This window comes from Astatotilapia calliptera, chromosome 16 (assembly GCF_900246225.1).
Source record: "Astatotilapia calliptera chromosome 16, fAstCal1.2, whole genome shotgun sequence".
In the NCBI taxonomy this organism is placed as follows: Eukaryota; Metazoa; Chordata; class Actinopteri; order Cichliformes; family Cichlidae; genus Astatotilapia; species Astatotilapia calliptera.
The window spans coordinates 28,039,511-28,066,311 of NC_039317.1; the positions used below are offsets into that span (position 1 = coordinate 28,039,511).

Genomic DNA, 26,801 nt, shown 5'->3' on the forward strand with positions numbered 1-26,801 from the left:
ATAATAACTACAGAGAAATTACAATAAGATCAGAAGACTGCAATATTAAAGAGAGAGAGACGCATATTTCACACAGCTCTGCATTATCCGCACCATTAGCCTCAATCAGTTTAATCAGGTCCTGTAAAATCTATGAAAAGATGCAGAAGGTTGGTTGATAAATTCATGGTGGGTTATTAATCATGTTCATGAATAATAACATCCACAAACAGCAAAAAACATGGACATATCTTCAAGATCAGTAAACTGAAGCCAGTGTGGACGTGACTTAAATCTGCTTTCTCTCCACCAGATGGCGATAAGCTTTGGTCATCTTGACCTCTGTAATCTCTTTCCTTCTGATTTCATGGACTCAGTCGCTTATTTTGGTTCACACTGAAAAAAAAAATAGAGTGTTTTGTATTTTGGTCACACAACTGATGACTGAGGGCTGCTTTCTGTACAGCCTGCAGGGTGGAGTCAAAAGGGGGGGGGGGGGGGGGGGGGTCCTTCACCATATTTCTCTTGAAGTCTGAATAAAACATTTTTCAGCTTATAATATAAAACATAAATATACTAAAAAACATGTATTATTGTAAATGAAGCCACCCAGCAGCATAAAAAGTAAGGTTGTAAAGGTGCTTTGTTGTTTGCAGTCCAGCGCTCTCCTCTGCCATTATTATGGGTTGCAGGGGGAGACCATTATGTTTACATCTTGCCACAAAGTTATGAGCCAATCACAATAAGGCTGGTGAGTGTAGTTCACTATGCCATCAGCATAATCTGAATGGATTTCCAAAACTTTACAGGAACCACCAGGAAATATCAGGAAGAACTAAAAAACCTTTAAACTTTAATGGCAAAACTGTAAAATAAGAAACAGAAGCATAAGTAAAATAACATTTTATTCATATAGATAAATATAACAAAGTGCTTCACAATCATAGTGCTAAAAAAACCAAACAAGTTTAAAAGGAGATTTCTGCTGCTTTTCAAAACAGATCACTCCCAGCACCCTCCCCCATCACCAGTCCTTCACTACATCCATGAATCTCCGAGGTCTTCCTCTGTTTCTTTTCTTCACGTCTCGTCTGCTCTGTCTATTTGGAAGGTCGAGCCCAAACATTTAAACTCATCCACCTTCACAATCTCTACTCCTTTCATCTTCTGCCCGCACTCCCTTCACTGAACACAAAACTAGCAGGACTATTATTATCCACCTCGAGGTTTTTGACCCACATGTGTGCGCAATTGTTCCTTTTATGAAATCCTGAAGTAACTACTGACACGAAATGGATGAAACCACACAGGGAACCTGATCCTAGGTGTGATCTTTTGGTTTCATTTTTCTGATTCATGAAACTCAGTCTGTGTTTTCCCGTCCAGGCCAGACTGAAACTGGATAAGCAGCATTTTCAAAAGTCTCTGATTTGGGCTTGCAATAAGACTGGAGTAGTGTGGCATAAATACACTTATAAATACATCAAAAGTCACACAAACTTTGGTGTACTTTGAATATCCTAGACCAGCTGAAGTCGTCCACCACCAAAACCAGGCCCTGAGAAAGGAACAGAAAATAAATTAACAGATTTTTCTATCTTCAGGTGGACAAAATACACAGATTAATCTATTTCTAATACCTGTATTCAAAATGTAAAGGCACTAAGATGTTGCTGTGTCACATACACAAGAGACAGAAACACATACACGTCCTTTAAACATATATAAACCTGAAAAAAGCTTCTTCTGTCGATCAACTCACATCATGTGTGAACTACAGCTGCTGCAGAGCTGTTAGAAGAACTGCAGCAGCCACTATGAGACCTGCAGTCCGGCCAGGTAAACTCCACACTGCTGCACCTGGAGAAGCAGAAAGACACAGTCTGTATCCACAAAGCTCTTCCTGTTTCCTGTTTTCTGACTCAACATGTTGAAAACAGGGCATTATGAACTTTTAACCTACCTTTGCTTAAAGTATAAGTGGCGTTCAGAGTCGTATTTGAAGTGGGGTTGTGGCACAGACAGGTAATGGCTCGGTAATGATCTGCAGGGATGTGGAGAGTGCTGCTAGAGGTGTACAAATAGTTTTCAGGATCCTGCTCTGTCTTAGTGTGGACATGCTTCGACTCAACCAAGGATTCAGAGTGGTTGTAGTGGATGGTCCAGCGTATCTCAGGAGCTGGAAATACACCATGCAGCGTGCACACTGAAGTCATTGTTTTAGTGTTTACAGCCAGCTTGAGGTGCTTGTAAGGCACTGAGGAGAGAGGGGAAGAATGTTAAAGTCAATTTTTAAAAAAGTCCCTTTCATCTTTAAGAATGCTTGTTCGGTTTCGAGTGAGAGTTAGATTAATCAAACTGATACCATCATTCTACCTACTGAGGTTTTGCAGACACGTGATGACATTAACTTGTCTGACATCGAGACTGGTCATGAGGGGAAATGAATAATTCCTGACTGGTTGGTGGTAGTTGCTGGGAAAATGACTGCTAAAGTCACACAGGCCTACCGACCAATCAGTGACCTGAATCTTTCCCTAGCAACCGATCTGTTGCTAGAGAAAAGCGTTTATTCCCCAACCGGCTCCCAAAACCCTCTGTGATCAACTATAGTTTGCATGGTCATGGCTAATAATATCCATCCACTAATACCTTTAAATCAGTAGAAGTAATTTCTTCTGATCGTTAAAGCTAACCATAAACCCAGTTTTATCCAAAGCTAACAGCTAGCCTGTTGTATTCCACAGCTAATAACATATTTCAAAATCAGCTAAATCTCTCATTTTTTTCTTTATTTTATATCTTATATCTTTAGCTAGCAGGTAGTTAGCCAAATGTAAAAAAAAAAAAAACGCAAAATTAGTTCGAAGGTTTATGTTAAAATAAATTAACTTTAGAGAATCCCAACTGTAAGGTCACTTTTACTTCATGACCAGGGCTGGGTCAGATAACTCTTACATGTAGTGAGTTAAAAATAAATTACATGGGAAGTTGCGTCTTTAGTTATGCAATCCATTATGATTTAAAATCATGTGCTCTAACTAAAGTGAAATTCACAAAAAGGAAAAGAGTTCACATATCTTCTCTTTAATCCCAAACAACTTATGCATATTTAGTGTGAACTTTGAGTGTTAACTCAAAAAAGCCTTTTTCAGAAATTTCGCTGGTATACTCACTTCTTCATAAAACATAAACATCAGCAAAGCCAACTTCCTCTCTTACCTGTTACATACAAATTTGCATGGCAAACTTTTGAGGTCTGCATCACTGTCTCCGAACCATTAAAAACTGCAGCGTAAGCTTCAAATATCCTCCCATTATCTCCAAGAGTCAAATTCTTGACTAGGACTGAAATATTTCCTTTCGTCATTTCCTGGGTGAAGGCCGCGGTCCTGTTCAGATAAGGGTCTTTTACATGCGTGAACATTGTCTTTCCTTTATTGAAAGAGTACAAAACAGCCTTCCTTTCATCCTGCCAGTAAAAGCGAAGATTTTTCAAGTCTGTTTTAACTGGTACGCTACATCCCAGGAGTGCTGAGTCCATGATGGTTGAGTTGACATTGTACACAAATATGGCTTCAGACACTAAAATGTAAAAAAAAAAAAAAAGAAAGCAGTTAATGAGTCTCAAACACCGGTATTGGACTTTTCGATGATGCAACAAACAGCCATGTTTAATATGAGTTTCAAACCCAATCCCACAGAAACCAGCTGACTTTGTTTCTTTAATGTAAACACACAGGCTTTGCATAAAAATATATAAAGCTTACCAAACAGGAGAGCAGAAAAAAGTCCAAGCAGAATAGCCATTTTTGTGAGGATGTTTCCTATAAATCGAGATGACAAAACTGATTTTAGACGCATGGTGCCCAGGCATGGTGCATCTTCCGCTTCCTCTTATGAGATGCGGTAGACGTCATCGGGACTTCCCCTAAATTCGCTTTGATGACCATTTTAAAGTAATGACGCATGTCTCTAACAGTTCTTTGCTATTTCTGATTCACAAGAATATGGCTGACTTGTTAATAGTTATGCAGGTTTTGCAATGCGTATTATGTGTAATGGAGTATGTGACATTTGTAGGGTCAAAGGTCAAATGGTCACAAAGACAATTAAACGGAGGTGTGAGGTTAGACAAAAACGTTTGGCACGTCTTCATAAACTGCACAACTTTGCACGGTTTCCCGTCATTTTTTTCATCCTTTGCACATTTTCGAATTATCGAATTTCCCAGAGGAACCCACCCGAGGGATTAATAAAGTTCTATCTTATCTTATTTTGGTGTTATCACGAGGTGCTTCATCGCGTCTTCCACCCACCCTGTGATCACTGATCTTCGTTCTGTATAGTTTTTGTTGGGATAGATGACTGACAAGCAGTTTCGTGGCCAGACGAAGCCTATTACCTTATTACCTCAGCCCAGGCATAACAGCATCATTTCATAAATATTTCCAATACAAACAAAGGCAGTAGAATTGTAAAAGACATAATTTTAAAGATAATAGACATTTTATGAAAGTTTGACCCTGGTTGACCTCCAGAGGAAGATACTTAGAATCCCCGTATGTCATCCCCTACGTGCCTATATGTTGTTAATACAGACAAAGTGTCAATGGAAAATTGTATTTAGTAGTCAGTATAATCTTTTAGTGATATAAGTTTGCATATGGTAGAATACTGCATGTAGTTATTTGTATTAGGAAATATTCAACCATGTATACTTAGAGGCATATAATTAATTGTGTGTGATCTCTAGCAGGCTGCAGGCTGCAGGCTTGGCGTGCACCCCAGGAATGCCCCCCCACGTCCTGGGAGAACGAGAGGGCTTGTACCTGGTTTTATTGTTTTATGGCAGGATTAACGTAGTTACGTTTGTTTTAGTCTAAGTGCTTTAACTGCTGGACTTCCTCACCCTTCTCCTGACCAAGGATGTACCTTTTATGACCCTTTGATCAGCAGGACACACACACACACACACACACACACACACGTACACACGTTCAATGGAGTATAAAATAAAGACCAGGGGCAGTGCTCAGCGCGAGTCTCAGTCTGGAGGCTGCCCTTGCTAGCAAGAAGTTCTGTGTGTTTCTCTGAGTCTTTACTGAAGAAGTGTTTTAGAATATTTTCCCTAACACAAAGGCAGGAAGAATCATAGGTTTAAGTCTACAGAGCACTTTGACACTAAGATCAATCTGCTGACCTTCAAGACCTCAGTAGATGTAGGCCAAATTTTATTAGACTGTTAACATCACTGCACTCTACCCCAGCGGTCCCCAACCCCCGGGTCACGAACTGGTACCGGGCCACGAGAGTTGAGGCTCAGGTGTGAAATTCATGGTTTTCAGGGTTTTTATCGTTAACTCGGTTTCCCTGGATCTTTTCCCATGTTGTAGTTGTGCGTCTTATTTTGAAAGAAATATTTACGCATTACCATAGTGACCAGAGGGCATTAAGGGGCAGAGCGGAGGATGTTGCTCTTAATGTTGTTGCAGCATTTCCGGAGGACTCTGCTAATAAAGTTACACAATTACACAGTGAATTCACGTTTATTATTGTATTTACAAAACACCACAGTTTTTGTCTTGATCGTATCATTTTATTTTGTTGTTTATCCGTGACAGCTTAAAGGCCGGTCTGTGAAAATATTGTCTGACATTAAACCGATCTGGTTGGGGGGTGTAGACCAGCGGTGGTCTACACCCCTGCAAAGTTTTGTTGGAATTGATTCAAAACTTTTTGAGCTATTGTGTTTACAGGCAGGATAACCTCTATACAAGACCTTCTTCTAAACTCTTCGGAAAGAGGAATGTTTTAATAGTCTACATTCCCCGTCTGAAAGGTCAAAAACACCCGGTAAATACAGGGGAGGTATTGCTGATATCAATACCGATACTGATACTTTTAACCTATAAAGGCAGCTTATGTAAGGGAGAGCAGTGTTTCATAGCTTAAGAGATCAATCTCAGTTCACCAAATTCTGAACACATTTCAATTACCACCAAATCACTTTCATTTTCCACAATAATAAGTTAACACACCTTTCGGTTTTGTTTTGAGAAGAGGAAGGTATACGTGCCTGTCTTTGGGTCAACTTCTGTTGTTTAAATGTGTTGTAGGCTATTATTAAAAGATGTGACTTTCAACGCAAAAAGATTCAGAGATTTTTTTATTGTGCATGTTTGAAGTACAGTTTTTAATTTGTAAAAAAAACAAACAATTCAGTGGGCTACATGCTGAACTTGGAGGATAGAGCCAGATTATCGATCTGATACCAATCCCAGCATTGGTATGGATCGTCTCTACGGGTGAGCATCAGTATCAAGTGGCGTCGTTTAGTTTTACCCAACAGGACTTAACGATTGCTGCAATTTTTTTCAGGAACCAAATCATACTTACAACTGTGTAACAGCTGTTACTCATAGAAAGTTTAGAGAAATGTTTTACAGAAAAAACAAAGACTGAGTCAGTTGCATTTCTCAGATTTCCTGTAAATTAATAGTAAACAGAGGCCAGTTCAGGAGCGTCACATTACTTATGCTGAAGTACGGAATTTTTTTTTCAGCCCTTTTACTGGTAATAAAACGAATTGTGTGGAGTTTCTGATCTCTCCTGCAAGGATTTTCCCCGCTCGCCAGCTTTTTCTCGCTGTAAAAACTAACCACACACTCAAAACTTTCATATTGTTACAGAGAAGTGCTACACACCGAAGGTCCAATCTGTCAAACAGGAAGTGGGAAGTTCTATTTATAATGCGGGGGTTTTGCAGGGTTTTATCGGGACACCCTTTTTTCAGTTTAAAAATAAAAAAAGAAAGCAAATTTTCTACTTAAAGTTTAAATTGAAAGACTAAACACATTTAACACCTTTAAAAAACAAATCAGTTCAACAGCTTCATTTCAAAAAGAGACATATGCATTATTAAGTCACACTTTATTAAGCTGAATTAAATAAAGTTCAAAGATAAACACACGTATGCTTGTCATTAGTTGTTAGTCAACGAGGGAGCAGTCACATCGTCCCCTCGATTCAGAGAAAAACTTTCAGCTTTCAGTCTTCAAAACTTCACCAGCTCAGCACTCCTGTTTCCCCTGCTGAGGTTCTCTGCACTGCCTCCAGCTTTGGTTTCTCCCGGGAAACTACCGCAAAGTGTGCGAGCTTCAGATTTTACTCAACAGAGAAATTAGTTTTTTGTGTGTTTTTCCAAAGCTCTTTTAAAAGTTCACTACAGTACAGCTTATTCTCTGCCCCCTCTGTTTATTCAGACGCTTACATCATTCATTTTTAAAAGCAGAAATCTGTCAATGCTGAAGCACTCTGCACACTAACAAGCATGCTCTTCCTCATTAGTCGACTTAGTTTTTAAATAATCTGATGATTCTGCTGCATCAGATGCTTGCTCAATTCCTAAAGAGCCAGACTATCAGTCAGAAGTTTGAATTTTAAACGGACTAAAATGAGATGAGGCTACACAGGAGGGACTGCAGATTCACCCCGATTCTCCATTTTTATGTTTCTACACTGGCCTGTACATGTTGTCACATCTTTTTGTCCATAAAACAGTCCACACACAAGTTGACCCCACGTGCGTTGACTTCAGGAAACACAGACGCACCTTTTTCCAACAACTTTCACTCAAAAAGTGTTCATCAGAGACCTGATTTAGACTTCTGCAATGAGTCTTTGCAGAGTCAATAATGTAGCCTATGTTAGCAGCGGCATTTATGGTGAGATTATGCCCCCGTTTTATTTGACAGCTGATACAATCAAAAAGCCAGGTATTTTTTTCCTCTAGGTTCTCACTCTTAAATTTGTCCCTCTAGTTTTTTCACTTCTTTGCTCATTCTGAAGGACTCAGCCATCTCCCACCATGAATTTGCAGACATTTGGGTCCTTATATTGACCGTATGATTATTTTTCCTTATACTGACACAATAATTTTATTCTGACGGCTAAATTCAAGAACTGCCCCAAAAACATAACTGGAAACAGGAGAGGTGATGGTACTCAACAGGCCAATCACAAGAGGCGTGAGCTTTGTCGACATGCCATTTAGTCAGGGTCGGGTTTCAGAGGCGTTCGTGGTTATGATGTAGAATTCCACCGAGTCAAATCTCCAGTAAGGGTGAACGGGCGTTTAGACGACGTCTAAAAGTGCAACACTGGAAAATCTGAGGCTATAAAACAAATCGGAAATCTCTGGTTGGTTTTAATATAAACTTTTAATTTTATTTGGGAAAATATTTAATAAATTCACAGATGCGCTGCGATCAAAATTACCTCAGTTATCAGAGGTCTGATGAATACACGGCAGTTAAAGTGTATTCAACACACACACACACACACACACACACACACACACACACACACACACACTTCAGAATTTGAAAAGTAAATGGTGGCAGGTATCCTCAACAAAGGTGACGCCCCTTTGGTTGCGACCATCTTTTAAATACAGTCTGTGGCTGAAATGTGAAGCGATCTACCTTCCCGCCTGCTTTCCTTCCATATTTACATTTATTGTTGAAGAATTATAGTTTACACATTTTTAGACGAAGCAAAAAAATCTAAACGCAGCCTCGTGTGTCGTACACGCGCGGCCGCAGCTCGCCTTCAGCGGTGTCCGTCACACAAACATGTCCCATCGATTTCTGAACACAGAACGATTCAGTTCAGGATCCTGACGTTCGTTTCTCTGCTCTCAGAGTCCACAACAAAACTCAGGACTTTCACTCTGCTTCCTCCTCAGAGTCCTCCTCGCTTCCCTCTTCCTCCTCATCGTCACTCCCTTCTTCCTCTTCCTCCTCAGAGTCTTCCTCCTCAGAGTCTTCCTCTTTGTCTACAGCTGGCATCTTGATGATGATCTCATCATCAGCATCATTTTCCGCCGCCGTGGACTTCCTTCTCTCGAGGAAAGAGGGTGTGCAGACAGGTGTGCTGTCCTAAAGAAGAGCAAAGATTACACTGACTCACTGCTCCACCTTGTGGTAAAAACCAGTACTGCATGGAAGTACAGCATGAAGCTCAGGCATCAAATTCAACACCTTTCTTCTGTCTCTCTGGATGATATCAATCCTTTCTTTGCAGATTTTGTTGTTAAATGCATCTATTTTAAGTAAGAGGCTTAAATGTTGGTACATGGGTTTTATCACGCTGGCACTATCAGACACGCGCGATAAGCTTAACGCACCGCAGTTCTTTAGGCGCAGTTATCTGACCCCAGACCACTGAGAGACCCGGGGCCATTTTCACTCTGCGCCCGACATAAAACCAAACATGACAACAAGACTTACGTCAGTGCACGAAGATACGTTCCCGGCATCGGAGGATGACTTCTTCTTAGGAACCTGAGCCGCCTGGAAGAGCACAGAGAGCAGTGAAGGTGAAGTTTATAAGACCTCGGAAAGAACAATCTCAAAAAAAAAAAAAAAAAAAAATTCACTTTTTTTTGACCAAGCCGAGCTGACAGTGTAACAGTCCTGACTGCACACAGTAACTGAGGCCTGACGTTAAAGACAATCTGCTTTGACTTTCTGGACTGTTGCTCAGACAGAATAAAGAGTATGAAGACACTGATTGTAGTTTTCACTGTTTACTGTGCAGGGAGTCTACTGCAAGTCCCAGCAGCCCGCAGGCTTAAATCGCAGCACATCACAGGATTTCATACTTTGAAAACCTTTTTATTAAGCTACAAACAGCCCTGAGTTTAGTTTGTGGAATTTGCATTTGAAGTGGGGAGATTCCTGCAGGGAATGACTGGAAAGAAAGCATGAGGGTAAAAGTGTGCATGGCTTCATTAAATAATCTAAAGTTTCTGTAAATAACCAGATGATTCTGAGGGGGACAGGTGGGAAAGTCTTTCCAGATTCAGTTGAATTTATATGGAATCAGCAGTATTCCAAATCGCTGTAATTCTCTGAAGATCCTTTTTCTTTTTTGTAAAAACTGAAGCTTCTGAACAGATCACAGCTGCACGCTGTTTGGAATTTAGTTGGAAGAAATCCATTACTTAAATCAGACGCCTTTAAATATGCCGCCATGTCACGGCACATTTCCAGTTTTTAAAACCTAAATCCGTTTAATGTTTCCGCTCCAGCGTGTAAACACTTACGAATCCGGGGAATTCGTACTCGATGCCGTATGCTGCAATCCTCTTTCGGAGCCTCGACTCTTTGCGCAGCAGCTTGCCGGTCATTTTTGCAATTTCCTCCTCTGTGTGCTTCTTGTTGTAACGCGTTACCGCGGGATACGTCGGCTTTTTGAACCCTCGCTCCGAGCCGACAAACAGCTTCTCGTGCACCTTCTCGGGAGGAAACACCTGACCTGGGAGGAAAAAAAAGTATACATTTATATAAACATCAGGTAGGAAATAAGACCCTTAGAGGAAAACTTCCTGTGAATCAGGATCTAAAAGATGAGGTTTGACTCACATTTGATGAGTCTCTCTCCCATCAGGTAATTATTCATCGTCTCTGCAACGATCTTCGCCACTTCATCGCAGTCAAACTCGATGAAAGCGTAACCTTTGCTGTTACCAGTCTGCAAACAAACAGAGAGAGGAATAAAGTGACAGTCACAGACTCTCAGATGTTTTCATTCCCTCCAGATGTTTGTTGGCACATGGGTTTTATCACTCTGATAACAGGCAGAGCAGGTGATAAGCTTAATGTACCAGAGTACTCTAGGCTCAGTTATCTGACCTCAGACCACTTTTACATCTGAGATCATTTTCAGTCTCAGCCAAAACTCCAGATTTTAAGAAGTGGAGCTTCAAACAGGCTCCTGCCTGGACTACTTAAACCAAAATAAAGAAATCGGAATGTTTGCAGAGCGTGCTGGATTCAAGAATAGCAATCAAGAAGTTCCTCGACTGCTCCTGCTAAACACGGAGGTGTTGGGAGTCAGTTTTATTACTTTGTTACTGGAGACAAATCCCTGCAACTTTTTACCAAGTTATAGTTCAAAGGTCATTTTTTGCTTAGATGCAACATGTGGGCTCCTTTTCTGGTGAGTTATACCTGAGATTTTTTATCTGGAAGTTTCTGTTCTGGCTATGAGGCCTCAAACCACACAATCTATAATCAGCCTCACGGTGACCATTTCCCTCTAAAGTTTTATCAAAAATAAAAATAAAAAGACTCCAAGTGAAGTTTTTAAGGAAGTGATACATCGCTGCAATAGCTGTGAAAGTTTTAGAGATGCAGTTGAAGATTCTGATCGCCCCTCACACATTCACACGTCTGTTTCCACATGTTCAGGGTTACCTTCTTACTGCGGGACAGCCGCAGCCGCAGGATCTTCCCAAACTGACCGAAGTAAGATTTGAGCTGAGGCTCCACCAGGTTTCGGGGCAGGTGGCTGACGTAAATCACTCCTGGGGTCAGACGGTTTGCCTGTGATGGGGGAAAGACAGATCACCACATTACACAGAGAGCTGGGCCTTCACCTGTGATTTATAATACAATATAATGCACAGACTAAATTATGAGAAAAAACAACTTTAAAGATTTATTTTTCCCAGGCCGGCTTTTAAAACGTCTACAAAATAAAAGTACAAAATAAATACACTTTATATATATTAAACATACAGATGTTCGCCTCATTTACAGATTTTCTTGTTTAAATCAGTTTACATTCAGTTTGGTCACGTTTCTTTGGGGCCAGTTCTCTTTATTTCTTTACTGTAATAACATTAATCTTCTTCTCAGTCCGTAAACTTAATAACTTGAGACAGGATGTCATTTCTTCTTCTTTTTTTAAATGGGCCTGCCTTACATCTGTAAACCTGAGTAAATACGCTGCACGTGGGCCGACTGACAGAGTAAAGACCACGAGCCTATAAAGATGTCACGGCACCTGAACCAGAGTTAAACACAGACTACAGAGAGAGACATAGGCAGTCTTAGAGTAAACTAAGCGACAGTAAACAAAAGAAAAATAACTGCAGACTATCGGGTCTCCTTCAAGGCCACATGTCTCACCCACCTTGCCTGATTTCTTCTTCTTCACCTCCTGAACCTTCTTTCTGAAGTCGGACTCCTGTGCAGGATTCAGCGCCAGCAGCTCTTTGGCCGCAGCAGGAGCCGCTTCGGCGCCACTTTCACTCATTTTTCGCTGTTGGAAGCTACAAACGCCACATAAACTGAGACAAACACTCACTTAGCCGTCCATAAACCACGATGCTGCTGCTGATAATGACCCACATCCGGCTGCACATGCGCTGAACACCAACGAGTGCCGGAGAATCGCGTCACGTCTGCAGCTCCGCGCTCTGTGCAGCGACACCTACAGGTGCGGAGGTATGTTTGTTAGTACGCTCAAAAAAGAAAGAAAATAAAACCTCAGTAAAAAAAATTAAACAATGTTTTAATTAAAGGAAAGTGAAAGTAAAACAAAACAAAGGTACTTATTAAAATTATTCCTCTTTAAGAATGTTTTAGAAAATGTTCCTGGTACATTTAATTTGAACATATTCCTTTAAATTTAACATTTTATATCGTGTTTATTTAACAAAAAATGGAAAATAAAAATAAAAAGTAATTGAATTGAAATTAAATTAAGTTAAAGTCAGAATCTTGGGCTAAATCTTGTTTTTAGTTAATTCTTCTTCTTCTTTTTTATTATTGTTGTTGTTATTATTATTATTATTATTATCATCATTATTATTATTATTATCATTAGTAGTAGTAGTAGAAGCTATATTTAGGGGAAATCAACATCTCATTTTCTTATGTGATTATCACTTCTTATGTCTCACCTGGCTGTGCGCATCTTTACTTAAGTTTGAGAACCTCTACATTTCTATTCATAAGAAACATCTCATAACATTTTAATTATGATAAAAAATTCCTGCTCCAATAACCAATCCTAAGAATTGAAATATAAAAATGTGTAAAACTGAAAAAAGTCATTGTGCAGGCATCATATTTTATTTTATAAGATTTCATACATTTTGGTACAAAGTCTTAAAGTTTAAATTACAAAAAAGATAAATATTTCAAGGAAAGAAAAACACATTTGTGCAAAAACTGGAAAGAAAATTGAATAAATTTGAAAACAAATGCAATAAATAAATACATAAAAATGAAATATATCAAAATTAAAATGAAAGAAAACTTAAAACTGTGGAGAATAAAAGCAAAAATACAAAAATATGAACTAAAAATATATAAAAGTCAAATTTTAAACAACAAACAAAAAAAGCACATATAAAAGTTTTCACATTTAGAAAAAAAATGGCCATATTAGGATTAAAGTTGAAATTTCGACATTAAATTTAATTAGTATTTTGAGAATAAAAGTCTAAATGGGGAGATTGTGGTTGTTGTTTCAACCAAACAACTGCAATGGCTCCTGTACCTTCTATAAAATTCTTAACATGGTCCTAATACTCTTTCATAGCAATGTGCCTATGAACACAGCATCACAGCATAGGGGCACAACGTGCACTAAACAGCAGGTTCGCTACAGCACTTAAAAATCAGCCAAAAACACTCTGATTGGTTATCTCATTCTCAGTTTGACTCTATAAAGACCATTCTCTCTTTCTTGTAGAACTGTAATTATATTTGTATTAAAAATCAACACCATGTTCACCTCTGTGCCCTTAATTTGTCACCCGCAATTTGAGAACCACTACTGTAATCATTTTTTGAAAAAAAAAAAAAAAAACTCATAACCTTTGTAATTGTCATAAAAATCTAAATTTCGGGTGAAGACAGTTGGCTATTGCTCTGAGAAATGTTGGAGTCCAAAGGCAGGGGAGGAGGAGGAGCTTAGGAGGAGGTGGAGAGGGGGTCGAGTGTTTATCATTAAGATAATAAGAGGAGATAGACATCAGAGCCAGATCAGCAGTGCGCACAGCAGCGTCAGTGGGTTTAGATTCATGACATGGAAACAAAAGTAATCTACTTCACGGTGAACGGGAGACCGGAGCAGGCGGAGTTCCCGGTTGATTGTCCGGCTCAGGATGTCAAAGGTAGGAGCCGAAGCTGAAGTTTATGTTTCATATGATCAAATGCATTCTAACGTGTTGTTTTGGACAAATGAATTAAAGTGGAATATTCTTATGCTTAGAGTTCAGGAAATACTCTTTTGTGACTAAAATCAATAAAGCAAATTTGATAAATGGATCAACATAAGACAAAGCAGTCTTTGCTGCAAATACAGCTGCCACTGACAGCTCCTCACCTCTCACAGCAGCTTCAGCCTTTGGCATCATGGTCTCCACGCACATTACATACTGCAGATTTTACTCATTAGAACAGGGCTGTAACTGCAAGCAGTGTTCTTACTTAATTTAGATGACTGCATTTAACTTCTACTGTACTAGTTTTTGAAGTTTACTTTCCTGTATTGAATTATCTGAACGTTGTACCTGCATAGTTGTAGACACTCGTTCCACTTAATTTGTGCTAGATTTTTCTAAACAGTTCTGCAGTGGGAAGCTCAGAATCGAGTCACTGTCAAAAATGTTTACCTTTACATCTTTTTTTGGTTAATATTTCAGTGCAGTCATTTATAGAAAACTTTACATGTGTGATGCGTGTTTTTCAGCGTTTGTGACTGATAATTATAATAGAGACTCCTGCAGTGCCTAATGCCTCCCAATCATGTTCGGGGCTGCTCGTGTTTCTGAGACACTACGGTGTATGGGGCACATTAAGGCAAAACCCCCCTCAGCCCTCTAAGTACTGTAATTCTCTGAGAACTGGGTATATTAAAACATTTATAAACTAATATTAGATGAAGTGCTATGAATATAAATAATAGAGCTCTTTTAGTTTAATATACATTGTATGATTATGGAAGTTCATATTGAATACCCAAGTATGAGTATAGCACAACCACACTAACCAAATTTGTGTAAATCACCCCTCTTAAGTAGATTTTACTTTTTTCTGATAAACTGTTTGTTGATGTTGGTTTTTGTTATAGTTGGTTGTTGTTGCTGATTGTTGTTATTGGTGGTTGTTGGTTGTGGTTGTTGCTGATTGTTGCTGATTGTTGCTGGTTGTGGATTGTTGTTGGTGACTGTTGGTGTTGCTGGTTGTTACAGTTGTTTGACGATAATGGGTTGTTTAGATACTGAGCACTTTACAAATATTATATAAGTGTTAGCACAAAAATTATACCAATAACCTAAAGAAAACAAAATGCAAGAAAACTTTCAAAATAGCTCAGAACAGACAAAAAATTTAAGTCTAAATGAAATGATTCATATCAAAGTTGGTTAGTAATTTGGACGTGGTTATATATATCTGTTCATTTGAATAACAGTTCCTGGATTTCCTCAAGTGATTCTATAAAATAAACCTCAAGCTGGTCTTTCTAGATCTGTTCCGCTCTGCCGCCGAGGCCGGACCCCATGACATCCTGAAACTGTACAACCCTAAAGGCAACATCATCAACATTTCTCCGAGCCTTGAACCCAACAGCCCCAACCTGTGCTACAAGCTGGAGGTGGTGGCTGCCGACTGTAACAGTGAGCTCTTAGGTATCTTTAATTAGGCATCGTGGGAATGGCAGTGATCTAGTTCACATGGAAACTGTTGACAGTCTCCATCTTTTTATGTCATTTCAGGTGCCGAGCTTGCTGGTGCACTAGGATTTGACCTGTCATCCATGGAAAAAAGGTAGGTGGGGCAGGCTGGGTATTAAAGGAGAGAACATGCGTAAAGATCTCTTAGGTATGCTACCATCAGTGTGCTTTTTAAAGTCTCATATCAGGCATTAAAGACCAGAATCTGAGCCATGACACGTACAGCTGAAAAGTTCATGAATGGTTGCTTCACTGATCCCAGACTGCAGGGCCTGGAGAAGAAAATCCTCATCGAGGCTGGCGAGACGCCTGCAGTTGTGTATGAGATGAAGAAGCAGGTGGATTCATTCAGAGAGAAACTGGAGGTATCCCAGCAAAGTTTCCCACATCCAGTGTTGTGTTGTTTAAGCTTGTTCCGCCTCAAATAACTGAACAAAAATACCAGAAGTTTTTTTAAATTCAAAACTTAGAGACAAACATGGGGATAAAGTGGGTTTGGCAGGTGGGGGAACCCTATGATTAGATGTCACAGTGCAGCAGGGCTGGGGAAATAATCACTTAGGAAGAAGTCAGTAATAATTTGTAGTGTGAGCTCCAGTAGGTTTGTGTTCAGTGCTCATTTGTCTTCAGAGTGTGGAGCATCTAAGCTGGCTGGGGCTGTTCAAAGATCTCTCGGAGGGAACCCACAAGCCCTCACCGTTCTACCACAAAAGGACGCTGCGTAAAACCAGGGAAGAGTGTGAACATGTGCGGGAAAAGTTCCTGCAAATGAGGTTTGTAAAAATTCACATTAAAATGTTTGGAATAATTTGCTATTCTTACTCCTCATGCCACAATCTTTGCAGCACTTTGGAGGTATCTGAGGAAGTGAGGCAGTACCTGAAGACGCCAACCTTTGATAACTGGTAAGTTTTGCTTTAAAATGCATGAATCCAATTGCTTTTAATGTCACCTGCTGAATCTGTGTTCATCACCCTGATGCGTCTTTGTGATCCTAAATAAACGAGCGCACCTGTTTCCTCCGTGGACAGTGAGGCAGGCGGTCAGCCAATGACAGTCGTGCCCAACAAACACATCTGATGTGTTTCTGAAGAGGATGGAAGCCCTCAGCCTTTTCTTCTGATCCGCACACTCATCTCAATATGAATAGGCCTGGATGAGGACTCGCTAATTAAAAGAAGGTCTTTATAAAAGCCTTAATATGCACACCGCGTTTGAAGTGAGCGCCATGCATTCACTAAGGTTCGGTTATCTTTTCATTTGTCCAAAAGCTTTTAAAGCAAACCTGCAGCAATAGAGGAGCATCGATGAGGTTAAGTTCAACCTACACACCTAAAGCTTGGAGCTAAATTACAGGATTCCTCTAAAGACCTGATAAAATGTGCTTTTTGCAAGTTGGCCAGTGCAGTATTATCAGGAATAATTCTGATGTGATCCTGCACTCTTGCTGCTGTAAACAAATTTACTGAAAAGACTAAAACCCTCAGTGTGTTCGTATGTTTCTCAACACAGGAGTGCAACCACTCCTCGTGAGCACAGTCCAACATGTGTTTGAAAAGAAAAAAACACATGAGTTTTAAGCAAAAATGCAAAAGTAGATGTTCAGTAGATAGATAAACAAATGTGGGAACAGGGTCCCAGCAAACAGAAAGGTGATAACGCTATACCTGCACTAAATTTTGGAGAAATATAGTGAAAACTGATGTTTTTATGAATATTTTAGTGCTGTCAGCATTAATCGCGGCAAATCTCTGTTAGCGAGTTATCGCAGATCACCCTGATGCGTGTGGCTGGACGGCGCTAACGCGTTAACGAGCATTAATGAGGTGTGCAGCCACAGGCACTGGGCGAACTCGCTAACAGAGATCTGACGCGTTAATGTGGTTATGGCGTTAATTTCGTTTTAGCGAGATTAACGCTGACAGCACTAGAATATTTTTTTGTTTGTGTCAGTCAAAATAACATTTTTTGTTCTTTCTGGATTTGCAAGACTTTCACCTTTTTTTTTTAAAAGAAAAGAATTTCATGACAGATGGTTATGGTCCTCACTATTCCAACTTTGGCATCAGAGGGTTGAATATGTCTAAATGGTTCAATAATTGTCCTCTTTCCTTCCTCAACACTTCAGCTGACTCCACAGCTTCTGCATTTCTGTGTTGAATAATTATCGTCTGCTTGTCTTTCCTCAAAATCTTGTCTTGAAAGATGTGCTGAAAGATCCATTCTTGGACTTTGTAGCAATGGGAAATTTATGTCTTTTACATTATCTGTGTGTCCATTAGAAAACATTTCACCATTCAAGGTTTTTTTGTTAAGCTGAAAATTGGCAGGTCACATTTAGCCTGGAAATCCGAGTGGAAGGACAAATGTTGACTGGTTGGCTATTGATTTTTTTTTCTGGTGATGTGCAGGCAGTGGGAGGATGCAGAGATTATGGTGCTCCTGCAAGTCATGTACACAGATTTAGACTTTATACCAACCTTCAACATCGAGCCCGAAGTCTTGCAGCAGTTTCTGTTCGAAATCTATCGCAGATACAACAACATCCCTTTCCACAACTTTAAACACTGCTTCTGTGTGACCCAGATGGTGAGTATGTTTAACGCCTGCAACTAAGGCCGTAATTCCCAATTACGCTGTGGTTAAATTTACCTACAAATACTTAAAGGCAGTTACACTAGAATAAGAGGGTAAAAAGTTAGTTAGGAAACAAAGAAAGTAATTTTAAGTACTGTGTAGTTTCATGGTAATAATGGTACACAGCACTTTTCAGGTTGTGAGGCATATTTTGGCTCCATCACTAAAAGCTCACACAGGTCTACAAATTATTAAATATAGCACAAACCCCGAAAAGTACAGCATATTTACGCATATGTAAGAAATATTGTGTTTTTCTGCAAAATCCATCCATCCATCCATCTTCTTCCACTTATCCACGGCGGCCAGGTTGCAGGGCAGCAGCCTAAGCAGAGAAGCCCAGACCTCCCTCTCCCCAGCCACCTCCTCCAGCTTATCTGGGAGAACACCAATGCGTTCATAGGCCAGCCGAGAGATATAATCTCTCCAGTGTGTCCCGGTGGGACATGCCTGGAACACCTCACCAAGGAGGCACCCAGGAGGCATCCTTATCAGATGCCCGAACCACCTCAACTGGCTCGTTTCAATGTGGAGGAGCAGCGGCTCTACTCTGAGCCCCTCCCGGATGGCTGAACTTCCCACCCTATCTCTAAGGGAGAGGCCAGCGAACCTTCGGAGGAAATCCATTTCCAACACTTGTATCTGCTATCTCAATCTGTCAGTCACTACGGACAGCTTGGGACCATAGATGAGGATAGGGACTTAGATTGACCGATAAATCAAGAGCTTCGCTTTTACACTCAGCTCTCTCTTTACCACAACGGACCGGTACAGCGTCCGCATCACTTCAGCTGTAGCACCAATCCGAAAGTCGATCTCCCGCTACCTTCTGCCATCACTCGTGAACAAGACCCTGAGATACTTAAACTCCTCCACTTGGGGAAGGAACTCGGAGTTGGCACTCCACTATTTTCCAGGTGAGATTTGGAGGTGCTGATTCTCATTCCCCCTGCTTCACACTCAGCTGTGAATTTTTCCAGTGCAAACCATCACCCGTTGAAGCCAACAGAACCACATCATCCGCGAAAAGCAGAGATGGGATTCTGAGACCACCCAAGTGAAAGACTTCCGCCACTTGGCTACACCTAGAAATTCTGTCCATAAAAATTATGAACAGAATCGGTGACAAATGGCAGCTGTGCCGGAGTCCATCACCCACTGGGAATGAGTCCGACTTATTGCCAGCTATGTGGACCAAGCTCTTGCAATGGTTGTATAAGGATCGAATGGCCCGAAGCAATACGCCAGACACCCCATGCTCACAAAGCACCTCCTACAGGACACATGTAGACTGGTTGGGCAAACTCCCATGCACCCTCAAGTATCTTTGCGAGAATAAAGAGCTGGTCCAGTCTTCCACGACCAGGACGAAAATCACATTGTTCCTCCTTTCTCTGAAGTTCGACTAACGGATGAACTCTCCTATCTAGCACCCTGGCATTTCTGCAAAATTATCATGAAATTACACAGTTTTCAAATTTACTTACGGTATAATTGTTTGCTTGTTTCCTCTAAGAACGGGACTTGTTCCCCCTTATTCTAGTGTGCCCATCTTTAAGTATTTGTAGGTAAATATAATTAGATTTTAATTTGAAATAAAAATTGGACATTATAAAGTGATACCAATAAATGCAGGTAAATCCTTCTTCTTCATTCTCTCCATTTGTGTTGTTGCCTTTGTTTGTCTTCCCTCTGAGCAGATGTATGGTTTGATCTGGCTGACTGACCTGAGGAGTAAGATGGACAGCATTGACCTGCTGATTATGCTGACCTCTGCAGTCTGCCACGACCTCGACCACACGGGATACAACAATGCCTATCAGGTACACAAAGCACACTTTTTAGGCTTCCCTAGTACTGAAACTCAGACCTGCATTGTGGTTTGTTGTACCAGTTGGAGTTAGAGCACTCCCGGCCTACATATCAGAATATGAGAACAGAATTTTGATTCAACCTGAAAATTTGGCTCGGTGCGATTTTTGTACACATTTTCTCACTAGATGATGTAAAACTGTGATATGGCAACAATTTTCTGCATGTAATGGATGGCACTTACTGCTTTCATATAGTAATGAAACTCCTTTAAGATTAGGGAAAAGTCTCTTTGAGACTCTTTGAGAACCAGTCCATGTAATTCTGTGTAGTTTCATCGCTTAAAATCTTTTATACCAGTTATTTCGAAACTACCACCTTTTGCACTGTAGAAGAACAGCCAACACAGGTTTTGCTGGGACTTCAGTGCAGATGATGTTACAACACTCTGTGATGTTTTATTCATCTGAATTTTCCAGTTTTCCAAAATAAGGTTGAGGCTTGAACTTTGGTAAGAATCTCATGTCTGACTGTCCTTCAGATAAACGCTCAGACTGAACTCGCTCTGCGCTACAATGACATCTCTCCTCTGGAGAACCACCACTGTGCTGTAGCTTTCGAGATACTGGAGAGGGTAAGAATGAAAACCCTCCATTAACCTGCGTACATGCATGGATGACTCCACAGTGACCCGAGAGTCTTTGTTTCATAGACAGAGAGCAACATCTTCAGGAATCTGTCCACGGATCAGTACAAACGGATACGAGAGGGGATCATCAAGTGAGATCATCTTCCAATAGTCATGTTTTTAATTTTTCTCCCCCCAAAAGGAGGGAATATGTCTGCCTGTCTGTCTGTTTGTTAGCAGTCTAGCATCCACAATTTTCAAGATATCATGTTCAAATTCTGTGTGCCGGTAGAAACCAAGCTAAAGGTGATTTAATTTTGTGTAAAAATGCTAGACCTTAAGGGACATGTGTACCTAGTTTGGCTAAGCATTTAACCTTAACCTTCATTGTTACGTCCAAGGTCAAAGTTGACCTTGAAAAAACTTTGTAGAAACCATATTGAGTAATATATCATAAGAAAGGGCACGCAGAGAGCAGTGCAAAACACTTTTTATTTTGTCAATACAACACCCTACAGTGTCACAATGATGTCATAAGATGACATCAGTATTTTATAATAAAAACACAAAAAAAAACCATCAATGTGTTAGTGTAGTCTTTGCCTTCTGTGGGGAAGTTGTGATCTCTGAGTGCTCTTGTTCATCATGATATCTTAGCACAGAATTTATAATGAGCACTGATTGTTTCAGATGCATTCTGGCCACCGACATGTCGAGGCACAATGAGGTTCTCAACAAGTTCAAGTCCATCCTTCCAGTGTTTGACTTCACCAACAAGGACCACAGAGACGTGGTAAGACTACAGAGCACCGTGAAAATTTGGAAGCATGTATACATCTATTTACTGTTGTTGTTTGTGCAGCTAATGACGATCCTGATCAAAGTGAGCGACATATCCAACGAGGCCCGGCCCATGGAGGTGGCTGAGCCCTGGCTGGATTGTCTTTTACAGGAATTCTTCAACCAGGTACCGACTCCTGCTGAACTTTGTCAAGACATTTCAAAGTGACAATATGATATGATGCTGTTTTTGATGAGATATCTGTAACTTAAAGAGGGATGTTTTGGAGCACAGTGACCTGGGGCCCGTTCTTCGTACGTCGCTTACTACATCCAAGATCAAATGACACATCCAAGATCAAATCATCGCGCTAACCGTGAGCTCGCTAATCCGGTTCCCCGAACACACCTGCTGTTGACGATTACTACAGCTGGACGCAGTAATGTGACATCACTGGGTGTCGTAAAAGGGGCTACGCATCGATAGTAGAAACATTGATCGGCAACCCTCTGATTGGTCGGCGAAAATGTCGACGGAGCGCGCTCGGCTCGGTATTTTTCGGCAGCAGAGCAAGAACTCTTGAGAGAGGGATTTCAGGAGTTTCAGAGTTTAATCAGAACGCAAGGGAACACTGCAAAGGCTGCAAAAGCAAGGAGCGAGGGCTGGCAGGAAGTTGCTGACAAATTAAACTCGTAAGTAATTTAATAATAACAATAATAATGGAGTGGATTGATATAGCGCTTTTCAAGGCACCCAAAGCGCTGTACAATGCCACTATTCAGTCACTCTCACATTCACACACTGGGGGAGGCAGCTACAGTTGTAGCCACAGCTGCCCTGGGGCAGACTGACAGAAGCCAGGCTGCCATATCGCGCCATCGGCCCCTCTGGCCAACACCAGTAGGCGGTAGGGTAGATTTATTATATTACACTATATTATCCAATATTATATTACATTATATTATAATATGTTATATTTTATCCTCTGTCACATTAGAGCCACGACAGGACCCACTAGAACATGGGAACAAGTAAAAGTGAAATATAAGAATATTCTACAGAATGGTAATATTTATCACTTATATTGCTTTTAGTCTCTTGGAAAGAGACCCTGGAATAATCTGTTTGTTTATAACAGCAACCAAGAAAAGGGCAGAGCAACAAAAGACAGGTGGTGGTCCTGCACCCCCTCGTCAACAAGTTGGTTAAGTAAATAATACCCTCACGGGAATATCGATATCTCTCTATGAGCACACTGTCGCGCTGAGCTAAAGGATCCTGTCTGTCCCGCAATATACGCTGAATTCTGAAAACTCTCCTTATCAATCTTGCACCTTCCGCAATGGGTTGGTCGCGTATACGGACAGGACATGGCTGCGACAGGCTTCCCAAATCCACCTTCGCTTTTATAGCCGTGGTCTCTCATCTTGATTACACGAAGTAATTTACAATTACTACTCTGAAATATGAATTACATCTGTAATAATCACATACATGTAATAGAATGTTAATAGTAGATTTCCCTTTTTTAGGAAATGACCTGTATGTATCTGTGTGACATCAATAAAAGGATCAAGTGCTGCATTATCTTTAGTTACATTGATAATATTTATTTATGGTGAAACAGTGGAAAAATATCGCTGTTGCTTTCGTATAAATGAAGCGGACATACCTGCGTGGCCGCGATCTAATCCTGTTTACATAAAGTAAACCTGCTCCCGAGCAGGTTTACGCTTACGGCTCTGTTGCTATGACAGCAAGTCCCGGATGAGCTTCGGGGAACCGACTGATACTCTAAATGTTTTGGCTCTACCATGAGATTCAGGGACGGTCCAGCTGATTTTTGAAGGGCAGAGACAAACTGTGAGGTTCTTTATAGACACAGTCTGTTATCAAGTTGTGTGAGAATTTATTTTTCAGATGATCTGACCTTGTTGGTGCAGTTCATTATAACAAATGCAGAGTAACTTCACTTTTTAAAGCTACAGAAACTAAAATATATTACCTTTTAAATTCAAATGTTACATCCACCGTGGCCTTACAGTAATGAGGGTGTGCCACACAGCTGAACACCCCTTATAAAGCAATAGAAGTAAACTAAGTTAAGTGGGTCAAATCTGTCTCCTGTCGTTCTGTCAGAGTGATGTGGAGAAGTTGGAGGGCCTTCCCGTTACCCCCTTTATGGACCGGGACAAAGTTACCAAACCTTCATCTCAAACAGGCTTCATCAGATTTGTTCTTCTGCCTCTCTTCATCGAGCTGGCCAACCTCTTCCCCTGCCTGGAGGTATTAAAATCAAAAGTATGGAGAAAATGTACTGTATGTACTTCTTTGAAAGCATCTTTGCAAAATTTAATGAAGACTTTCACAGGAAAGTGTCCAAAACATCTTAAATAAGTGGCTCAGATGAAAAGAAAAGACTAAAATAAACAAAAAAAAAAACCCTAATTGGTGTGAAAGGCAGCACAGGTAAACAGTGAATGGTGAACAGTGTAAACAGGGTAAGATTTACAAAATAAAACAGGAAATTACTTTACAGAAACCCGTCCTCAGCAAGTGTTAAAGTACAGCCGGCCTTTTTCTACAGTAAGGAACTCATAAATGGTTAAATTCAACCCATGTTTTTTGGTAAATTGTAATCAGTTTAAACTTTTTTTGCAATAATTCTGCAGCAACACATTATTGATCCCGTCCGGAAAGCTCTCGACTACTACACAGAGATGGAGAAAGCTCTGGAGACGGAGCAGCAGAACCGGGCTCAGAGCGAGAACGCAGCCAAGAGCAAGGAGGCAGCGGGAGGCCGACAAGACAGCCAGACGGACGCCGGGCCAGACACCTCGGAACCAGAGTCACAGTTAACATGAATGATTTCATATCAGTTCACTGTCATATTGATTATTTGGTGGACTAAACGTCCTGTGATGTAGTTTCTCTGCATGCAGCGTTGATGTAACTAGAATAGAATAACATCACATTCAACAGAAGTCTATTTTAAAATAAATCTGTTTCTCACAGAATGTATTTTATGAAAGAAACATTATTTGTAAAGGATCATAACACTGCGTTGTTACTCTGGTGCTGAAGTACCCATGAAAACACTATGTTGTAATGACTGCCGCTGTTGTTTGTTTGTGTGTGTGTGTGTGTGTGTGTGTGTGTGTGTGTGTGTGTGTGTGTGTGTGTGTGTGTGTGTGTGTGTGTGTGTGCTCTGAGTTGTTCTTGGTCTAGTTTGCAGTTAATAAAACACACACAGGGAGTTTGCTGTACTGTGTATTGTTGTCATTGTTCTATCTGTAAAAAAAAAATGGGTTAAAAAGTGCTAAAGACTTGAAAACTGAAAGACGATAATTTAATGCCAAACCAACCAATCAAGCAAGTGACATGACCCTAACCACAAAACTGTGTTAGCCAATCAGAAATGTTAATATCCAGGTTAGCTAAACATTTGACCTTGACCATCATTGCTAGCGCTCAAGATCAAAGTTGACCTTGAAAAAAAAAAAGTCAACAAATGATCCAACCATACATTATCTTATCTGCTTATCCTTATCAGGGACACTGATGGGCTGGTAAAGAAACCATATCAAATAATATTTCGAGTCGTAGGTGGTTGCAATGTTACTATAACAGGCTGATGTCATCATGTTGGAATAAGAACACCATAAAACATCAAAGTTTTAGTTTGGTTCTCTTGTTTTGCTGTTGTTTAACAGAGACTTTGAATGAAACAAATGCCTGATTATCAGCAGGTGCAGGATGCATTACTGGACACTAGGTGGCACCATACTGCAGAGCTCAGAAAGATCAGCTGGGACCAGAAGTTCAGTCAGAGGGAATCACAGCTTTGTCTCCAACAGGAAGTTCAACTCTTAGCCACCGGTATCTTTGTTAGAGGCTTCCTTCTCATCTGCTTTTAATGTATATTCAGTTTGGTGCACTTTCAGAATGAATTACCCAGCAGTGTGATATATTTTTACCTTTACACAATAAACCTTCTCTAAAATGTTGATTGTTTACTTGTTTTAGAGGTATTGACATCACTTTAAGACTGTTCTTTCCCCCTCGGGAAGACAAAAGACGCCGTGGTGTGTGGGGCCTCTGGCTTCTCTCGCCTGAATGAACGCTGGTATGTGCTCTGTACTTGCAGGGGGTCACCATTCATTCTTCTAACGCCAGCAAGCAATGTGACCCGGAGCAAGTTTGGCAGCGGGGAAGAAGTCCCAGAATAGTGTTCCTCTTTATCGTTTTTTCAATGACAGAATCAGCTATTAAAGTTTGCTGGTAGCAATCCCATCACAGCTCAGAGCCAAATACAGATCTGTTCTTTTTATAGGCTTCTCATAATCAGAGGAAAACTCTGAGTGAAAGAAGAGAAGGGCAGGCAAACGTCGTCACCCAGAGCTGCTGCAACAGCTGCTGACAGCGAAGGACTCAGATTGAGAGATGATCCATTTACAAAACCCCCTTGAATAAGATTAAAACTCCTAAGAACCCTAAAAAATCAAATATTTAGTATTTAGAGGACTTGTATTTGTGCACACAAATAAAATCCGGAAAGATTAACGCTTTAAAAACTTGGAATCAGCTTTGAATCTTTGATCTGCATAAAGATTCAAAGCATGGCTGTGGAGCTACTTCAGACAGTTATCCAGTGACTTCTAAACGTCTGAGAATTAGCGCTTGTGTGTGCACTTCAGTCCACACTGTCTGGTTTAAAATCCACTGTGGGGTTGTACAGAGGTAGTGGGCCCCACAGTGGCAAATACACATGACCCTGACTGCATGATTGTAAAGTTCATGAAACCCAATCTCAGAATGAATGAGCAATAAATGCTAATCAGAAATATAAAGACAGTTATCCGTTGACTCTATGGACTTCCCCGTATAATCTCGGGTCATCCAGTTCCATGTTTTTGGTGTTTCAAACTGCAGCTGCTCGACTTCCAAGTGATCTGTCGGAAGGACAACAAGTGTTCCAGCCCAGCTGCACGAGCTGAGGTCATTTTTACACAGTCTTTGAAGGTCTCTGTGAATATGCTCCACAGCAGATTACACATCAAATCAAACCCCATCCTCTGCCTCCAGGTGATCCCCTAAAAACTAAAGGTGACCAGGCTCTGGAAAAGTGTGATGGCCCACATGAAGGTTCAAGGTTCAAGGTTCTTTATTTGTCACATGCATAGTTATACAAGTATAACACACAGTGAAATGTAGCCTGACACGCTCCTCGACATGTGCAAAAAAATTGGGGGGGGGCGGGGGGGGCGGGGGGGGCGGGGGTGTAGAGGAAAAACATTATATATATATATATATATATATATATATATATATATATATATATATATATATATATATATATACACATATAGTATATACATTGGGTGAATGTGCAGTAGTAGCAGCAAGCAGGTGAATTCTGTACA

At 40.5% G+C, this 26,801-nt stretch overlaps 3 protein-coding genes and 2 non-coding genes across 5 annotated transcripts; 1 reads left to right on the forward strand and 4 right to left on the reverse strand.

Moving 5' to 3' along the window:
• Nucleotides 1-927: 927 nt before the first annotated feature.
• LOC113007829 (CD276 antigen homolog) lies at nucleotides 928-3,843 on the reverse strand. The gene is made up of 5 exons (XM_026144793.1): nucleotides 3,750-3,843; nucleotides 3,202-3,564; nucleotides 1,943-2,236; nucleotides 1,742-1,839; nucleotides 928-1,537 (listed from the first exon to the last, which is right to left on the reverse strand). The coding sequence occupies exons 1-4, from the start codon at nucleotides 3,841-3,843 to the stop codon at nucleotides 1,754-1,756; spliced, it is 837 nt and encodes a 278-aa protein (XP_026000578.1). The 3' UTR covers nucleotides 928-1,537; nucleotides 1,742-1,753.
• Nucleotides 3,844-6,895: 3,052 nt separating this feature from the next.
• Nucleotides 6,896-12,217, reverse strand: nifk (nucleolar protein interacting with the FHA domain of MKI67). Its single transcript, XM_026144792.1, has 6 exons — nucleotides 11,965-12,217; nucleotides 11,244-11,372; nucleotides 10,410-10,518; nucleotides 10,091-10,302; nucleotides 9,273-9,335; nucleotides 6,896-8,921 (listed from the first exon to the last, which is right to left on the reverse strand). Exons 1-6 carry the CDS (start codon nucleotides 12,085-12,087, stop codon nucleotides 8,709-8,711), a joined length of 849 nt encoding a protein of 282 aa, XP_026000577.1. The 5' UTR covers nucleotides 12,088-12,217; the 3' UTR covers nucleotides 6,896-8,708.
• Nucleotides 9,106-9,236, reverse strand: LOC113008548 (small nucleolar RNA ACA64). The gene has a single exon (XR_003270040.1). It is a non-coding gene; the product is annotated as a small nucleolar RNA ACA64 (small nucleolar RNA).
• LOC113008547 (small nucleolar RNA ACA64) lies at nucleotides 10,588-10,718 on the reverse strand. The gene has a single exon (XR_003270039.1). It is a non-coding gene; the product is annotated as a small nucleolar RNA ACA64 (small nucleolar RNA).
• A 1,628-nt stretch (nucleotides 12,218-13,845) lies between the features above and the next one.
• On the forward strand, nucleotides 13,846-24,538 carry LOC113007827 (high affinity cGMP-specific 3',5'-cyclic phosphodiesterase 9A). Its single transcript, XM_026144791.1, has 14 exons — nucleotides 13,846-13,957; nucleotides 15,314-15,475; nucleotides 15,563-15,614; nucleotides 15,783-15,885; nucleotides 16,151-16,293; nucleotides 16,366-16,425; nucleotides 17,932-18,109; nucleotides 19,858-19,980; nucleotides 20,511-20,603; nucleotides 20,682-20,749; nucleotides 21,288-21,390; nucleotides 21,460-21,564; nucleotides 23,518-23,664; nucleotides 24,051-24,538. Exons 1-14 carry the CDS (start codon nucleotides 13,870-13,872, stop codon nucleotides 24,240-24,242), a joined length of 1,617 nt encoding a protein of 538 aa, XP_026000576.1. The 5' UTR covers nucleotides 13,846-13,869; the 3' UTR covers nucleotides 24,243-24,538.
• Nucleotides 24,539-26,801: the final 2,263 nt, after the last annotated feature.